The sequence below is a fragment of the Peromyscus maniculatus genome, chromosome 15 (assembly GCF_049852395.1).
Source record: "Peromyscus maniculatus bairdii isolate BWxNUB_F1_BW_parent chromosome 15, HU_Pman_BW_mat_3.1, whole genome shotgun sequence".
In the NCBI taxonomy this organism is placed as follows: Eukaryota; Metazoa; Chordata; class Mammalia; order Rodentia; family Cricetidae; genus Peromyscus; species Peromyscus maniculatus.
In genome coordinates, this window is record NC_134866.1 from 4,704,615 (window position 1) to 4,723,019 (window position 18,405).

General features: G+C 50.9%; 1 protein-coding gene across 1 annotated transcript; it reads right to left on the reverse strand.

The window, feature by feature from the left end:
• Positions 1-5,647: 5,647 nt before the first annotated feature.
• Med10 (mediator complex subunit 10) lies at positions 5,648-15,966 on the reverse strand. Its single transcript, XM_006987786.4, has 5 exons — positions 15,750-15,966; positions 11,651-11,964; positions 9,799-9,882; positions 7,837-7,939; positions 5,648-6,146 (listed from the first exon to the last, which is right to left on the reverse strand). Exons 2-5 carry the CDS (start codon positions 11,770-11,772, stop codon positions 6,048-6,050), a joined length of 408 nt encoding a protein of 135 aa, XP_006987848.1. The 5' UTR covers positions 11,773-11,964; positions 15,750-15,966; the 3' UTR covers positions 5,648-6,047.
• Positions 15,967-18,405: the final 2,439 nt, after the last annotated feature.

The following is an 18,405-nucleotide window of genomic DNA, read 5'->3' on the forward strand; positions in this document are numbered from 1 at the left end:
CACACACACTCACACACACATACACACACACACATACACACGGACACGTCAGCCCACCTGGGTTTACGCCCTCTTCCCTCCAGGCTCTTTCAAAATAGTCACAGCCTGTCTATACTCCTGAACCAGAAACTAATCCTGTGATGGATTTGCTATCCATTTAGTCTGTGCATGAGCTGGAATATGCATGCATGCAGGAAATCTGTCCCTGTAGAACAATGTCTGTGAGGACAGAGCTTTGCAGACTGCAGCCTGGCTCATGGAAATGACTAACAGTTGCCCTTGGTTTCCACCAGCTCTTCCCATATGCCTAGCATGCTTAAAATGATCAATTTTAATGGATATTAAATCAATCAACTTGCTCAGCTATGTTCATATCAGCATTGTTTGTAACCCGGAAACAACCTAGATGCCCTTCAACTGAAGAATGGATAAATAAAATGTGGTACATATACACAATGGAATACTACTCAGCAGAGAAAAACAATATCATGAGGTTTGCAGGCAAATGGATGGATCTAGAAAAAATCATCCTGAGTGAGGTAACCCAGACTCAGAAAGACAAACATGGTATGTACTCACTCATAGGAGGATACTAGATGTGGAACAAGGATGACTGGACTGCTACTCATAACACCAGGGAAGCTACCTGGAAAAACAGGAGCCTAAGAAAGACACGGGGATCGCCCAATGACGGAGAAATGGATAAGATCTACATGAACAGACTGGATGTGAGTGGGGGTAATGAAGGGCAAGAGTCGAGGGAAAGAGAGCTTGGGGGAGAGGGAGATCCCAGCTGGATCAAGAACAGAGAGGGAGAACAAGGAATAGGAGACCATGGTAAATGAAGACCACATGAGACTAGGAAGAAGCAAAGTGATAGAGAGGCCCACAGAAATCCACAAAGATACCCCCACAATAGACGGCTGGCAATGGTTGAGAGACAGCCCGAACTGACCTACTCTGGTGATAGGATGGTCCATACCCTAATTGTTGTGCTAAACCTCATCCAATGACTGAGGGAACTGGATGCAGAGATCCACGGCCAGGCCCCGGGCGGAGCTCCGGGAGTCCAATTGTCGAGAAAGAGGAGGGTTTATGTGAGTGAGAATTGTTGAGACCAAGGTTGGATAAAGCACAGAGACAAATAGCCAAACAAATGGAAACACATCAACTATGGACCAATAGCTGAGGAGCCCCCAACTGGATCAGGCCCTCTGAATGGGTGAGACAGTTGATTGACTTGATCTGTTTGGGAGGCATCCAGGCAGTGGGACCAGGTCCTGTGCTCATTGCATGAGTTGGCTCTTTGAAACCTGGGGCTTATGCAGGGACGCTTGGCTCAGTCTGGGAGGAGGGGACTGGACCTGCCTGGACTGAGTCTACCATGTTGATCTCATTCCTCAGGGAAGTCTTTGCCCTGGAGGAGATGGGAATGGGGGTTGGGCTGGGGGGAAAGGGAGGGGGGCGGGAGGGGGGAGAACAAGGGAATCGGTGGCTGATATGTAGAAATAAATTATATTGTGCCGGGCGGTGGTGGCGCACGCCTTTAATCCCAGCACTCGGGAGGCAGAGCCAGGAGGATCTCTGTGAGTTCGAGGCCAGCCTGGGCTACCAAGTGAGTTCCAGGAAAGGCGCAAAGCTACACGAGAAACCCTGTCTCGAAAAACCAAAAAAAAAAAAAAAAAAAAAAAAGAAAGAAATTATATTGTAAAATAAAATTAAAAAATGGCATACATGTCTGCATCCCATCTCTGTGTTCACCATGCATGTACCAAAAGGAAATTACCCATTATGTGTGGCTTTTGAAACTGTTTTCAAATCAATATGGTAGAGCTGTGTATCAGGCCTTACCAGTTTTTACCAGAAAAGAGCCCTGACATTCCTTCATACGGGGGTGGGGAGGTTTGTCATCCAAGGAGGGACTTCAGTCTTTCTAAGGGTCAATGTGAGCATCCTGGCTTGGCTAGGCTGGTGGCCAATGCTCTTCTGTGTGCCCTCCCCCACAGGCTCCCCAGGTGCACTCTGCTCCTGCCCAGCTGCCCAAACCAAGCCACTGTGCCTTCACTCAGGGCCTCACGGCCTCCGTGCATCACAGCCTGCCCCTCCCCCAGCAAATCAGCAGTCATGAGGTTTCCACTCAGGTGCGAGTGTGTCAAGGCCATCTGCAAGGATCCCTGCATTCTCGGGCTGTGACTGTCACTGCCACCCACAGTATTTCTTCCCTCGTAGCCGAGACAAACGTTGTCTCTATACAGACCTGCGCTTAGTGTTTTCACTGCCCTCGGTCCATCCCCAACTCCTGAGCCGCCTGCCCTGGGAAGAACAGGGCAGATACCGGCATGAGCAGGCTGAGTCCTCAGGTGGGTGAGAGAATACAGATATTCTCTTGTGAGACTAGACACCAATGCCAGGCACTGCATGGCCAGAGCTGCCAAGAGGGCAATGGTAGGCTGGGTGGTGGCCCCTCAGAAGTATGTCCACCTGAAATGTGTAAATATGACCTTACTTATATAAAAAGTCTCTTTGCAGATGTCATGTTGAAGTCTAGGGACTGGATTACACTTTGTGTGACAGCGTCCTTGTGACCGCAGCAGACGGGAGCAATACAGCTGTGAAACTCAGCCACACCTGCAGCTGTGACCAGAACACATGAAGGCACCAGAGGGAGCCCCGCCACCCCTTGATGAGGAGTCTGGCCTCCAAAGCCCTGTGAGAGTCCTTGTGAAAGGCATCAGGTTCCTGCTGTGAGGGTAACCCCAGGATACTCTAGGCAAGGAGCAAGAACCCCAGACACCCCACTTTTTCCTCCTAGAGGCCCTCATTATAATCTGCAGCTATCCTTTTGACTTCAGATGAGAAAGCACATGAAAATTCCCTCAAATCTATCAAAACTTGATCTTTTCTTTAAAAAAAGTCTGTTCATTTGTTTTCAGTGTCTCCTCAGCAATGTGTTTCTTGGGGTGACGACGTCTTATCTATGAAGTGTCTGGGGAACCTTCGGTTAAAAAGGACTGTGACAAAGACAAAATAAAAACAAGCACATCTTCAAAGGCCAGCGCCTAGATCTCATGTGCCTGAGCTCACGTTTGCACAGGTCACTTCTCACCGGGGCTGTCACACACTCCAGCACACCCGGGGATCCATCTGGAGGCTGGACATTCCCCACTGAGTCGTCGTCGGGGATCCATCCCCCGGCGCTCTGGAGGCTGGACATTCCCCACTGAGTCGTCATCAGGCACACTTCTCCCCTTTGTTTCAGCTTCTGGGTGGTTCCTGCTCCCTGAGCTCGTGGCCGCCTCTTCAAACCCAGGAGCATGGCGTCTCTCTCCATCCCACCCTCTCACCTACCTCAGCTTTTCCTCTCTCCCTCTCCTACGGACCACTGTGGCTGCACTGGGCACCTCTGGAAACCTAAGCAGGTCCTCATAGCCACATCTCACCCTCTGCCAGATAAGGCAACCTTTTCACAGCTAACAGGATGAGGACACGCGCATCTTCAGGGTCCTTACGACTCCAGGGCACAGTTGGATACACTATTAGATAACATGGTGATCCCGAGTGTCGTAAAGGAAACCTACAGACAGGGGACAGGAACTACCGTGAGTAGCTAGAGCTGAGAATGAGGACACTGCTCAACATTTTGAGACCCGGCTAGGCAGTGACTGTAACAGGCCAGCAGGCCTGCGGTCTGAGGTGAGCTAATGGAAGGGTCTTTGCCCTGGAGCCTGGTTTGAGCGCAGATGAGCCCAGTAATTTTGAGTATAGACCTGTGTGCAAGCTCCTGAGGAACAGTCTGTGGGAAGAAAAGGGAAGCTGCCTGATGCATGCTTAGGACGCACTTAGGACGTGTGCATTGCAGTGCAAACCTGGAACCGTGAGGGAGAGGAGCCTGCCCAGACGAGGGCGGTCACAGCTGGGGACACTAGCACCATGGCCAGAGCAGCCCTCCCCACAGTGGGCAGATGACTGCTTGGGAGGAACGCTCAGACAGCCCAGAACACAAGGACCCCGGTTAACGTTTCCTGATCAAGCACGCACTAATTCTATGACACACCCCGACTGTCTGTGCCAAGCTCATGTGCTTCCCGAGCACTGCACCCCATCAAATAAGCCCTCATCTAAACCACTGTTAACAGGCAGTCAAATCACCGCTCTTTATCTTCCCTATTGTGAACGCAACAAGCACACCCGTGCCTTCTACAGGTTAGACCCAGACTTCACAGCTGTGAGAAACAGACCTCCACTGTTTTAAACACCCAGTCTGCGATGCCTTGTTACAGATCCCTCCCCCTAAGCAGGCCCAGCATCAGGAGGCTCCTGCCTTCCTTAAATGTGCAGCCAGATGCACTGCCTGACCCTCCCCCGCCCACAGACCCACTGAAGTGAAGCCGAAGCCACAGCAGACTCCATCCACACTACAGGTGAGGAGCACCGCCCTGGGGACTCCATCCACACTACAGGTGAGGAGCACTGCCCTGGGGACTCCATCCACACTACAGGTGAGGAGCACCCCTGGGGACTCCATCCACACTACAGGTGAGGAGCACCCCTGGGGACTCCATCCATCCACACTACAGGTGAGGAGCACCCCTGGGGACTCCATCCACACTACAGGTGAGGAGCACCACCCTGGGGACTCCATCCACACTACAGGTGAGGAGCACTGCCCTGGGGACTCCATCCACACTACAGGTGAGGAGCACCCCTGGGGACTCCATCCACACTACAGGTGAGGAGCACCCCTGGGGACTCCATCCACACTACAGGTGAGGAGCACCGCCCTGCCGGACTCCATCCACACTACAGGTGAGGAGCACCCCTGGGGACTCCATCCACACTACAGGTGAGGAGCACCGCCCTGCCGGACTCCACCCACACCACAGGTGAGGAGCACCGCCCTGGGGACTCCATCCACACTACAGGTGAGGAGCACCCCTGGGGACTCCATCCACACTACAGGTGAGGAGCACTGCCCTGCAGGACTCCATCCACACTACAGGTGAGGAGCACCGCCCTGGGGACTCCACCCACACTACAGGTGAGGAGCACCGCCCTGGGGACTCTATCCACACTACAGGTGAGGAGCACCGCCCTGGGGACTCTATCCACACTACAGGTGAGGAGCACCCCTGGGGACTCCATCCACACTACAGGTGAGGAGCACCGCCCTGGGGACTCCATCCACACTACAGGTGAGGAGCACCCCTGGGGACTCCATCCACACTACAGGTGAGGAGCACCGCCCTGGGGACTCCATCCACACTACAGGTGAGGAGCACCGCCCTGGGGACTCCATCCACACTACAGGTGAGGAGCACCGCCCTGGGGACTCTATCCACACTACAGGTGAGGAGCACCGCCCTGGGGACTCTATCCACACTACAGGTGAGGAGCACCGCCCTGGGGACTCCATCCACACCACAGGTGAGGAGCACCGCCCTGCTGCGTTTCCAGTGCTGTGAGCAGTCTGTGTTCTTTAGCACACGCCTGTAAACAAGAGACGGTGGAAAGGGAGCTCAGCTGGATGTAGCTTTTCCTACCTATATGCCTGAAGAAAACACGAATATTATAACACTTGAGGGAATTAACAATGGACTATTCTACCTTGTAAAAATGCTACAGAAATAATTACATGGAATGAGTCATGTAAAACTTAAGACTTTATTATGTTTAGTTGAAACTCATGAAAACAGTTACGTTCTTATGCACCATATCTGAAAATGTAAAATATAAAACCCAGTTTTGTCTTAGGATACTGTAACAGAACGGAGTACATAAAAAGAAAGTGTCAAGTAGAATCCCAATCACACTTCACATTTCAGCAAGGCTGTCTTCCTGCCTGTTTTCCCTAAGAAAGACGGGGCCACCGAGGGACAAGCTGAGGACAGCTGGGACAGCTCTAGTCCTCCAGCCCTGAGGCGCACAGGTCAATGATGGGCGCAGGAGGAGGGCGAGGCCAGTTCACGTGGCTGGAAGGCAGCATCGGCAGGCACAGCTTCTCACTGGGTCGTCCGGCAATTACAGGGGTATGGGGGGTCTTCACACACTTAGGAAGGTGGGTGATCTTCCCCCCGAATGCTCCGGTACTTGGCCATGTCTTCTGGAAACACTTTAGAAAGTTCCTGAATCAGCAGGCTTTTAAATTTCTACAAACAAAAATAGCTGTGTCAAAAAAAATCCAAGACATAGACAGCATCCCCACCCCTCCAAGGAGGCCAAAATCCCAACAACTGGGCCACCCAAAGGGATGGAGCCAATCACACGAGTGTCTGCAGTTAAGGTGGTACAGGGACACCAGCTCTCTGAGAGGACTATACCTTTAAGACAACTTCCCTCCAGCCAGGGGCTCCCCCCCACAGTGGAGATGACTTCTGCAGGCCACACTCACACTACAATTTTAAGTAACACTCACTGCAACAGTTACTCACTGGAATCACACCAAGGTCACGTGTGCAAAGACCTCCCGAAGCTTCCCCAAGCTGAGCAAAGACATCATCTCCTGCCAACACCACAGTTCTCCAGTCACTCACCCCTAACCTCTGTCCTACCCGAGTCTTAGCAGCTGACCCATGTGCCTGCACCCCAGCCTCTACTCTTAGGGGCCACAGGCCAGTCAGGAAGCCACATGCTGCTTCACTACAACTGCAAACCGTCTTCCCATGTTTTAACCCGCGCCCACTGCGGACACGCAGGCTGCCAAAGTGTGCCTTGAGACTGTCATAGCTCTCAGGTGAGACATGACACCAATGCCACAGGTGCACGAGGAAGATTAACCACCCGGGCACCCATCAGTGGGCAGTGCACTCCAGCACAGGCCAAGGCAACGAGCCTAAGATGCCGGTGGGACCGGAAGCCTCAGTCCCAAGGGTCAGTCAGTCCACAGGGGGCTTCTGGTAGGCGTCCAGGAAGTCCCCAACCCAAGCTGACGGGAGAGATGACGTATGGGCTCAATGCTAAGCGGACCACTCCCACTTCTGCAGTGGCGTGTCATCTGAGGGAACCCATCCTCACTCCTGAGCCGCAGACCCGCTCTGTGCAGCCCGTGCGCAGCAGACACAGGCAGCACACGTGTGCCTGCCGACAGCAGCCGGGAGTGGGCGGCGCAGGGGCAGACAATGGCGGGGCTTCAACAGCAGGCAGAGGGGACAGTGGGTGGAGAAAGGAAACCGGGCACCCGCCCAGCACCTGGGGAAAGACACCCTGGGAGCCTCTCAAAGGAAGCAAGGCTCACGAGGAGAAGAGAACACAAGCCAGGGCCTGGGTGCTAGCAGGGAGCCCAGAAGACACGGGAGTACACAGTGCTCTCTCTGCAGGCCACACACGCCGCATCCACCCAGGCCAGTAAGGTCCAAAAAGAGAAAACCAAGCACCATCTGAAGCACATTTCAGTGACCTAAGAGGGACAACTGTAGTTCATGTTCAGGACACAGCTCCCTAAATCTCCAAGTTCTCTGTGTGAAGTGACATGGGAGCTTCCAGGGGTCCGGAGGTCAGACCCCAGCGACAGCACAAACCTTCCAGAACCCTCCAACTGCAGCCCATTGGCACAGAAGAGGCCTCCAGTCAGGGTCAACACAGAATCGTACCAGGCGCACTGAATTAGATGTCACCCAAGGGAAGTCAAACTGGAGGGCCACACTGAAAGCCCTGCCGGCCAGGGACATCACCAGACAAAGTGTAAGGCTGCCTATCTGTTCTCCTGTTTGTCACAGGACAACTATTACACATGTTGAAACCCTGCTGGGGGGCAGTCACAAGAGTCCGTCAGCCACGCTTGCATGCCCATTGTGTGCTCTCGAAGGTGTGCACGCTGACACGACAGGCGGGCTGTCTTACCTTCATGGTGTCAATCTTCCCCTTAACTTGCTCATTTTTAGCCAGAGCCCTCTCCAGGCACTCTTTGGTGTAGAGCTGGGGATTCCGACCTTGATCGATGTATCTGCAAACAAGAACATCTCAGTCACGGCCAACTCAACTAATCTCAGGTTTCTAGAAACTAAGACAAAAACAAAAACAAAACAAAAAGCCGCCAGCAGACACACCTTCACGGGGCCAGTCTAGGAACCAGGCTCTTTGAAATTCTCAAACTTACCAAGCAAGCACCGCTATTTCTAGCAGTTCATGCATCAAGTAATGCTCACTGTGAACCCCAGAAAGCATCACAAGCTCTACCCCTTTACATCTGTTCAGACTCAGCACTCACAGTGCCTCTGCATAAAAACAAACAAGCGCATACGCTGCTACCTTCTGGATCCTCAGCTGTATGATCAAGAAGCTCTTCAAGTTAGCTGAGCTCAGGCCTGTGACAGGCACAGCTGGGATGTGGAGTCCACTCCAGACAGGCCTGATTGCTCAGGACATGCTGCGTGTGGAAGCTAAAGGGAGCAGCTGGGGAGCCACAGGCAGGACACCGTGTCCACCTGGTGGGAGAGGGTCTTCTCAATACACTACCTTATTGTACGCACTCCAGTGACCTAATGCAACAGGGTGCTTCTCTCCAGTTATTCCAAGACAATACAATTATCCCGACAGTGTCAACATGTTAAGCCAAAACTCCAACATATCCTGATGACATGAAACCCACTGCCCACAATATCCAGATTTTACCAAGGACGGACTACCTGGCTATTTCTGTACAATGGATAAATCTGAATCATTCAGCTACATTATGCATTATAGAGAAAGACTACCACCATACCTTTATGACAAACAGGAAAAATACCAATTTCTAGAGTTTTCTTTTCAGTTTGGTGTATTTGTAATAATGTAATAAAAGCAGCAGATTCTGGTAACTTCTAATAAAAGTGTTTCAAACAACAGAAGAGCATACAAGGCACACCATTCGTGTGGGTTAAGTAAGCACGCGGCTCCTCCACAGCCTGGGGAGGTTGCCGTTTTCTAAGACTGAAAAGTTGAAGCCGACCACTGTGGATGCACAAAGCCCAACACTGGGATGAAGTGCTGAGAGGTTATCCTATCCTTGCTCCGGACCGGCCGTGTGCTGGCCAGTCACGGGAGCCTGTATTCCTCCCAGTGCATGCACAGGCCATGGGGAAACACGCTGAAGGCACCTGCTCCTTCAGTTTGCAGGCCACTCTCCCCAGCCACTGCTCTGACGCGTCCACAGGACTCTGGTAGAAAGACCGGACTGAGGTCTGCTTCCTCCCAGCAGTGGAGGGACCACCGCCCTGGCCCAGTTCACCACAGGAACCTTCTCAAACACCAGACCAAGTTGTTTTCCCAGATGTCTGTGTGTATATTTTTTTATTTTGTATTACAGCTCACATGCAACTCTTGTTATTGTTTTCAAGACAGGGTTTCTCTGTGTATCCCTGGCTGTCCTGGGACTCTCTGTAGACCAGGATGGTCTCAAACTCATCGAGAACCACCTGCCTCTACCTCCTAAGTGCTGGGATCAAAACCACCTGCCTCTACCTCCTAAGTACTGGGATCAAGTCGTGGGCCACCACATCCAGCTACAGCTCTTTACTTAATGAATTATGAGGTTTTTCTCTGGCCTGAGGCTGTTCTCCACTGAACTCAGAAACCTGCTTTTTTATATATTTAAGAAGCTTTTGATTTCTCATTTTCATGTGACCGGTCAACAACACAACCCTGGAGTGACACTCACCCATTTTTGAGCCCCACCAGTCCACTACATTCCATGAAGACAGGCATTCCTGTCTGCTTTGCTCAGAGGCAGTTCCGCAGCACCTGGGCCATGCCTCCCTCACGCTCACTGACACGCCGCACAGCGAACCCAGATTCAGAGCCAACCGAGATCCCAGTGATACTCACTCAAAGACTTCTAGAGGCACCGTGATGTCATGCAGCTGCTGCCTGCACTTATCTATGTCCTGTAAGCCCGTAACAATGAAGTTCCTGGGAAAAAGGCAGAGTGGGGCGCATGGTTAGCTCAGACTACAGGACAAGCAGAGCCCACACACAGCACTGGGTTTCAAGTCGTGGCAGTTAAAAATGGCAAGGTCGGGGACACGGGGCAGATCATCGAGGAGGCAGCTGGGGATAAGATAGCCACACTAACTAGATAAGAGAAGGATGGGGCCCTGGGAAAAACAACAAAGCCAGTCTCAGCAGGCTCGGGTCTAGGCAATGCTCCAGCTTGCTTGCGTCCCTCAAAGTCCTCCCTGCGGAGGAGTGCAAGATACCCACTGCCCTCAGTGCCCTCTACTCCGGGACACATCTCAGCTTTAGATACGTCCTTGTACTCAGCTTTAACAGACTGAACTGTGGGTCAGGATGGCTTCTAGGGACCATGATGGTGGGGGGTTAGAGCAGATTTCCAGGTCCAGACACTAGAGGCAGGCCTTGCCTTTCTGCTGAGCTGGGTGTCTCAGCTGGGGGTGGCTGTCTTCTCCCAGCCTCCTAGATGAACCCTGAATACCTGCTTGCTCTGCCTGTGCCCTGCTGTTAGCCTTTCTCCCCGGGAGTACCCAAGACAGCTTACAGTGGCTGGGTCAGAGGGAAGTCAGGAGACCCCCACCACCCTCAACAGGCTTCACCCTGTACTGCTCACACCTGAACCCTCAGTTGCCACAGGATTCTGGGGACACCTTTAAACTTTTAAAAAAAAAAATACCCTCAATACTTAATAATTTTCCTTCTGAACTCGGGATGGAGGTGAGGAAAGAGCAAAGCATTCTGGAACACGCGTCGCTGGATGGGGTTTCAGGGCGGACAGTACCCACAGTCTGCGAGGAAGAAACCCACCCCTCCCGAGCTGAAACTCAGCTCCTTCCAGACAGAACCACGCTGGATCACCTAGCTGCCCCAAGCCCTGGAGTGTTTCCCCTGTACGGCAGCGGTGAGGCCTTCTCTTGGACTTTCTGTTTCCCTGTCCGCCATTCCAAAACCAGGCAGCAAGACCAGCACAAAGGTACTGGCCAAAAAAAAAAAAAAAAAAAATCAACTCCCTGTGGCCTTCTTCCCCAGCCAGGCCTCTGCAGCATGTGGCCCTCGGGAGGTGCATGCTCCTCTTTAAGTTAGGAGAGGGGTCAGCCTCCCCGGAGGGGTGGGGTGGGGTGCGAAGCAGTGGGATGCGGTGGGATGGGATGCGGTGGGGTGGGGTGCGGTGGGATGGGATGCGGTGGGGTGGGGTGCGGTGGGGTGGGGTGCGGTGGGGTGGGGTGCGGTGGGGTGGGATGCGGTGGGGTGGGGTGCGGTGGGGTGGGGTGCGGTGGGATGGGATGGGATGCGGTGGGATGGGGTGCGGTGGGGTGCGGTGGGATGGGGTGGGATGGGATGCGGTGGGGTGGGGTGCGGTGGGGTGGGATGGGATGCGGTGGGATGGGGTGCGGTGGGGTGGGGTGCGGTGGGGTGCGGTGGGATGGGATGCGGTGGGGTGCGGTGCGGTGGGGTGGGGTGCGGTGGGGTGGGATGGGGTGGGGTGGGGTGGGGTGCGCTGGGGTGGGGTGGGGTGGGGTGCGGTGGGGTGGGGTGGGGTGCGGTGGGATGGGGTGGGGTGGGGTGCGGTGGGGTGGGGTGGGGTGCGGTGGGGTGGTGCCTGCCTCCCCGTGGGGTCAGCGTAACCCCAGGCTGCCCTGCAGGGTCAGACTGGCGCCAGCCTCCTCCCCGTGGACTCGGGGTGGAGCCGCCTCCCCTGCACCGACTCCCGCCCGCCGCCGCTCACAGTTTCTGGCTGAGCCCGGCCTGGCTGCTGGGCTGGAAGTCGCTGACGATGATGCCGAGCTGCCGAATGTTCTCCACGAACTTCTCCAGGTGCTCCTCCAGGTGGTCAAACTTCTCCGCCATCGCCAGCTCCGCCCGCCGCCCCTCGGCCGCGGCAGCTCGCAGCGACTCGAGCTCGGCAGCCGCGCTCCCGCTTCCGGCTTCCGGACGCCCACTTCCGTTTCCTCGGGAGGAAGGGCGGGGCCTCCGCGGGGGCGGGGCCTAGTCGCTGCGGGGCGGGGCCAGGCGAGGTTGAATCCTTTGGCCGGGAGACGTCTAAAGTGAGCAGAGCAGGTGTTAGGTGTAAAGGGGCGAGGAAAATAAAGACATGAAAGCTCTTAGCTGGTGCCCAGCGTCCTTCAGTGAAGGAAAACCAAGTCTCATCGGGGAAGGAAAGAAGAAAGATAGATCGAAGGAGCATAATTTAGTTACACTGAACCTTGTGTGTTCATAATCTGGGAGAGAAAAGCAATTTTCTTTAAAAGATAAACAAATCTGGGCCCAGTGAGATGGCTCCGTGCGTGAAGACGCTTGCTGCCAAACCTGACAGCCTGAGTTCAGTCCCCAGGAAACTACGTGGCAGAAGAGAACAGAATCCTACCCGGAGTCCTCAGACCTCCATACATGTGCTGTGTCGCTAGCACGCCTACACACTACGGACACAAAATGCTTAATAAGTAAATGCATCTAAACTGGAAAATCAAAATAAAGCCATGCTTTTTAAAACTGGCCAGGAGGCAAAAATCTCTTTCCAAAAAAAAAAAAAAAAAAAAAAAAAGGCCTAAGCCCTGGATGCTTTTTACACTCACTTTTTAAATGAATCAGACATTAAAGAAAAATGATTTCAAACTTTCACAGACTCTTTTAGGGGCTAGAAAAGGAGCATTTCCCAGCTCAATTTAAAAGGTACGATGACTTTGATGTGAAAATCAGTCCTGAAGGGCTAGAAGGAAAAATATAAGTCGAACAATCTTTCAATCCTCATGAAAGGTAGACAATGGACTAGTTGGACAGAAGAACAGGAAGAAGGGGGGTGCAGATGGATGTATAAGGGTTCTCTATATTAGTCAGGGTTCTCTAGACTAACAGGACTAACAGAGTGAATCTCTCTCCGTATATATTTCATATGTATATAGAATATGTCTATTCTCCTTTACATATTTCATATATATGGGAGGGGGTTATTAGAATGATTTACAGGCTTCAGTCCAGCTAATCCAACAATGGCTGCCTGTGAACAGAAAGTGCGGGAATCCAGTAGTTGCTCAGTCCATGAGACTGGATGTCTGAGCTGCTCTTCAGTATATGCTGGAATCCCAGAGAAGTAGGCTCTAATGCCAGGGATGGAATGGATGCACTAGCAAGGTGAGAATGAGCAGGCAAAGAGTAAACATGGGTCCTTCTATAGGCTTCCAGTAGAAGGTGTGGGCCAGATTAAAGCTGTATCTTCCTGCCTCCAGATTTAGATCAGAGACATCTATCTTCCTACCTGAAAGATCCAGACTAGAAGTGGATCCACCCACTTCAAACCAAGAAAAAAAACATCCCTCACAGGTATGGCCTTTGTTTCTGGATTACAGTTAATTCCAAATGTAGTCAGTTAACAACCAAGAATAACCATCACAGTTCTCTAAATGCCCAGAAGTGATATACTGGGTGCATGTCTATTTATTTTTATGTATGGGGGTGATATTAGACTGGCTGGCAGGGTATGGTCTAGGTAGTAAAGAAAGGCCGTCTCCTGGTGGAAAAGCTGAGAATCTGGTACTTGTTTAGTCCACGGGGCTGCATGTCTCTTCAGGTTCAAATTATTGCTAGAGTCCCGGAAGATTCCTGGAGAGGCTCTGGGTTTTGGTCTTTGTTGGCACGTTGAGGAAGCTGAACTTAGTACAGGCTCCAGCAACAGGAGAGGTGAACTCACCAGAGAGAGCAAGGGTGAGCAGGCAAAAAGCAAAGTTTCTTTATTTTTTGTATTTACATATTTATGATATTTATTATATGAACTGTCACCAGTGGGTATGGCCCAGATTTAGGGTACTTTAAATGTTCTGAGTAAGCGAATACCTCTGGTCATAGTGGAGCCCACACCTGTAATACCAGCACTTGGGAGGCAGAGACAGTCATATGTCTGTGAGTTCGAGGCCAACCAAGCCCATTCTACATACAGAGCCTCAGGACAGCCAGAGCTACATAGTGAAACCCTTGCTGGAAAAGAAAGAAACTGCATCAGTAGAGTGCCCAGCAGCTTGAGTTTTAGTTTATTTCAAAGGCAGTCAAGTTGACAACCAAGTTTAGTCATCACAAGTTCACCCCTTGTCAACTTGATACATAATCAAACCTCCTTGTGGCATGCTTAATTTACAAAATAAAACAATAACTAGGTCATAATTCCATCTAATATGATATAACTATCACACACAACTGCAAACATGACATATTTTAGAATATGTCATAATGTCCCATAGTGTCTTATAACTTAAATGTGATAATACACATTTACAACATTTGACCACTGGTATTATATCACATGATAATGAAATAAAGGAAAGAAAATGCAAATATTGGCCTAATATATGTGTTGTGTGATATTTTGTTTGTATTCTGACAAATAAAGCTTGCCTAGAGATCAGAGGGTGGAGCTAGCCACTAGTTAACCATAGAGGCCAGGCAGTGGTGGCACACATCAGTAAAGAACTGCACATCTGCCCCTTTCTCCTTCCAAACAAAATGTAAGACCATGTATCCTCCCCAAGGTTCTGCCTACTGTGAGATTTCCATGCACTTGTGTCTTTCAGGGTTGTCTCAGAAGGAGGCTGTAATGCTGCAACTGTCCACTTCTGGTTGGTGCCTGCAGATAGTACAGAAGCATCGATAAGCCAGGCCCTCTTCTCTCTTCCTCAGTCAACTGATCACAAGACACATCACATAAAGCTGTAGCTTCATGCTTTGGAGCAGAAGGCATTGCAACAAGAGTAGAAACCATGAGCATTTGAGCAACTCACTTGTGCCCTCAGGATCACATATACGCCACTTCTGTTTGATAAATGGATTAGTGATGTGCTTGTCTAACTCTAAGGCTCAGTGGATCAGATAATACCCAGCTCATGGTGGGCAGCTCAGATCTCATGGTAACTTGATGGGTCACTGTCAGTTATTCAGTTTCCAGTAAGGCCTACCAGACCATGAGTTATCTCTCAAGAGAATAGTTGTCTGCAGATGATGGCAGAGCCTTGCTCACCTAGAGGCCTTCAAAGGCTCCAAACAACATCCCTGACTGTCACTGACACCTCAAGTGCCGTTGTCTGCTGGACCATGTGGTCCCAAGGACTTCGCTGCCTGTATAGCAGCCTGGGTGTGCTGAAGAGCCTTCTGCTGTTCCAGGCGCTGCACAAAGCCAGCCGCTTTCCAAGTCACTAGGTATAAGAGCTGGAATAACACATTCGGGAGGGGAATGTTCTGCCTCCAGAATTCAAGCAGACCTCTTAAGCATGGTGTTTCTTTCTTGGTAGTGAAGGGCCCGGGTAACTTACCCTTCACTTAAAAGGAATATATCCACATGCCCCACAGCGGTGGACTCCCAGAAACCTCCCGGAGGTAGAAGTCACTTGAACTTTGATTGCATTTGTTTCCAATCCTCTCATGTGCATATCCTTTACCAGCAAGTCCAAAGTGGTTGTTCCCTCCTGTCACGTGACCCAACTAGCACTGTCATCAATAAAGTGGACCAGTGTGATATTTTGTGGAAGAGACAGATGATCAAGATCCCTTTGAACCAGGTTATGGCACAGGGCTGGGGAGTTAATGTACACTGGAGACAAAACAGGGAAGATGTGCTGCTGCCTCGTCAGCTGAAAGCAAAGTGCTAGTTATCACAGGGGAGCTGGGGGGGTGGGGAGCGGGAATGTGCGTAACATACAGTACATCCTCATATGAAAAATTTTAAATAACGGAATACATTTTTAAAAGAAAGCAGTTGCCAAAATACTAAACAAATCTCTGCATAACAAACATCTCCTGGACTTGGTGGTTTATAACCTCAGATTTTAGTTTCACTCACACACCTGAGAGGCGGGCGCTGTGCGGCATTCACAGCATACTCTGGCACATGTCTTTTCAGCTGAGTTGGTGTGACCTCAGGTCGCAGGACTTACGGTCAAGATGGTGCGTGCAGTCCAGTGTTGCCACATTAGTGGATGCTAGCTAAACCTCAGGCTGAAGGCTATCATTCTCTTGCAAGCAGATGTCCCTGATGGATTTGGGGCATCCTCACCTCATGGTGTTTGGATGCCAGAGCATTCTGCTCCAGAAAAGTAGATTGAAGCAGCCACGCCCACCTATTATGACCTCACCTTGGAAGTCCCACCATGGCCATGGCACATTCAGAATCCCAGGAAGGGAACATCAACTCACACTCTAAGAAATCATTGTATTGGAAGAGCAGGCGCTGGGGGTAGGGGTGAATCTTCTGGAGTCATTTTTGTAAAATGAAACCTGTAATTCATCCCTTTTGAGAAAAATAAATCATCTAGTGGTGGTTTTCCTAGGGCTATGTAAATGACTAAATATCAGAAAATTTACTTCTGTAACTAGGATATTTAAGAAATAAGGGGGGGAATCTCAAGATTTTTTTTTAAACAGATAAATTTCAATTATATTTATGACTTTTTAAAATAAAGAAATGGTATAAAAAAGAAAGAATAGGGCATTTTCTAAACCTGGTAAATGATAGCTACAAAAGCCTTTACAAGATATCAGACTCTTTTTTAAACACTAAACTTGTAAACGCCTCCTGTCCTGTCACTATGGTTCCTGAGTGTTTATGCTGCCATGGATGCCGAGGGGCTTACTCTGTGGTTCTGGTCTCAATCACAGCAGCAGCCTGGGCTCTTGTGTTCCTAGAGAAGGCCTACTAGGGCACTGGGAGAGCTGGAAAGGAACCAAGGTTTATTTTAGCAGGTGAGAAAGTAAAAGAAAGTTTACCTTCCAGGGTGGAGCATAGATAGATCAGAGCAGCAGAGCCAAGGCCTGCCTCTCATACCTGGACACCCAGGTCTGCTCTACCATTTCTCCTCCTCTTGTCCACTCCTGAGGTGATCTGGGATGATCTCCTCCCTAGAACAGGCAGTGACTTTCTTAGACGCCATCTTTACCCACAATTCAGTTCGCTCCAGCTAGATCCATTAGATATTGGAATGTGCATAAAGGCATGACCACAAAGTTGAGACGTTAACTGGGGGAAAGGGCGGTGATGCCTTGCCCATGTTTCTCAGGCAGGGCTTGGAAGTCAGCAGGAGCCTTGTAAGACTGGCTTTCCTGTTCCCTCTTGTCCCAGTCTGGCTGTCTCTTGGCCGCCTGTAAGCTCTCTCGTTTGCTCTCCTCACTGTTCTGGACTTGGCTGTTCTAACCCTGAGAGCCATTTAACCTTAACATTCGTTTACACCACAGCAATCCCACAGTGCTCTGGTCAGGATGTAGCTTGACTCCCAGAGGTTTTTATGTTGCTCCCCAATGTGGTGGTGCTGAGGTGACTGGAGCGCGAAGATGTGGGACTGAGTGTAAGGTAAGGAGGACCCAGGGCCTCCGTTCTTATGGATGGGCTAATGCCATCTCTGGAGAGTCTGTCCGGTCTGGTAAGAGTGGATAACTCAACGACAGAAGATGGCTGCCAAGATGCAAAGGCACCCCTCCTGGGTTTCATGCTTCCTTCCTCTCCGTGTGACCTCTGCATTTCTTCTCACGTGTCCTTTCTTCTCTCTCTTTCATGTTGGAATGCAGCCAGGAGTTCTTCCCAGTATGCTAGTAGCGTTCTGGCACCATGCTGTTCAGTGACTGAACGCATGAGCCAGATAAATGCCTTATCAGTTACCCAGCCTCGGGTATTTTGTTATAGCAACAACAACAACAACAAAAATGACAGACATTTCATTCCCCTGCTATGTTATAAGCATTTGAAGACAATATTCTAATCTTACTTATCCCCTAGAGCCCAGCACATGTGTGAACAAGATCAACGAACTGCTTTTGATCATCTGAAGGCTAAGGGAAAGGGGGGGGGGGGGCAGGAAAGGTAGCAGAAAGAAACCAAAGTTTGCCTAAATTTCCTTTGCAGCTGTAATTCTTCAGACTTGCTATAACATTCCTGTGGACTTGGGTCTGGCAGCAATATGCCTTTCAAATAGTCCAGAGAAATGGGTGCTAGCATATGTTTTTCTTAAGACTCCATCTGCCACGTCCCTCCCTTGTTCATTCTCCGAACTTGGCGGGCTGTTTCTGTTGCCTCCAGAACAAGAAAGCGGAGCTCGTGGTGGGACCAGGTCTAAGAGAAGCTTCGCTCACAGAAATGTTGCCTGGGCATGTTCTCCACAACTGCCTTCTCTTCCACCTGCAGCCTTGTCTGGTAATGGCTACCTCACGTCCTCTACTGTGGTCCCTGTGAACTGGTCCTCCTGGGCGCTATAACAAAACACTGGGTGCTAGCCAGCTTAAACCACAGAAATGTAATGTTCACAGGCCTGGAGGCTCAAGTCCTAGATCAATGTGTTGGGGGAGCTCAGAAGACTGCTTCCTTTGTGGTTTCCAGGGAATGTGATGGCTAATCTTGGTTGTCAACTTGGCTACATCTGAAATCAACTAAAGCCCATGCAGCTGAATCACCCCCCTTGGGGACCACACCTTCTGCTGGCAGCCCACTCATGAGGACAGGGAAGAAGGAGGCTC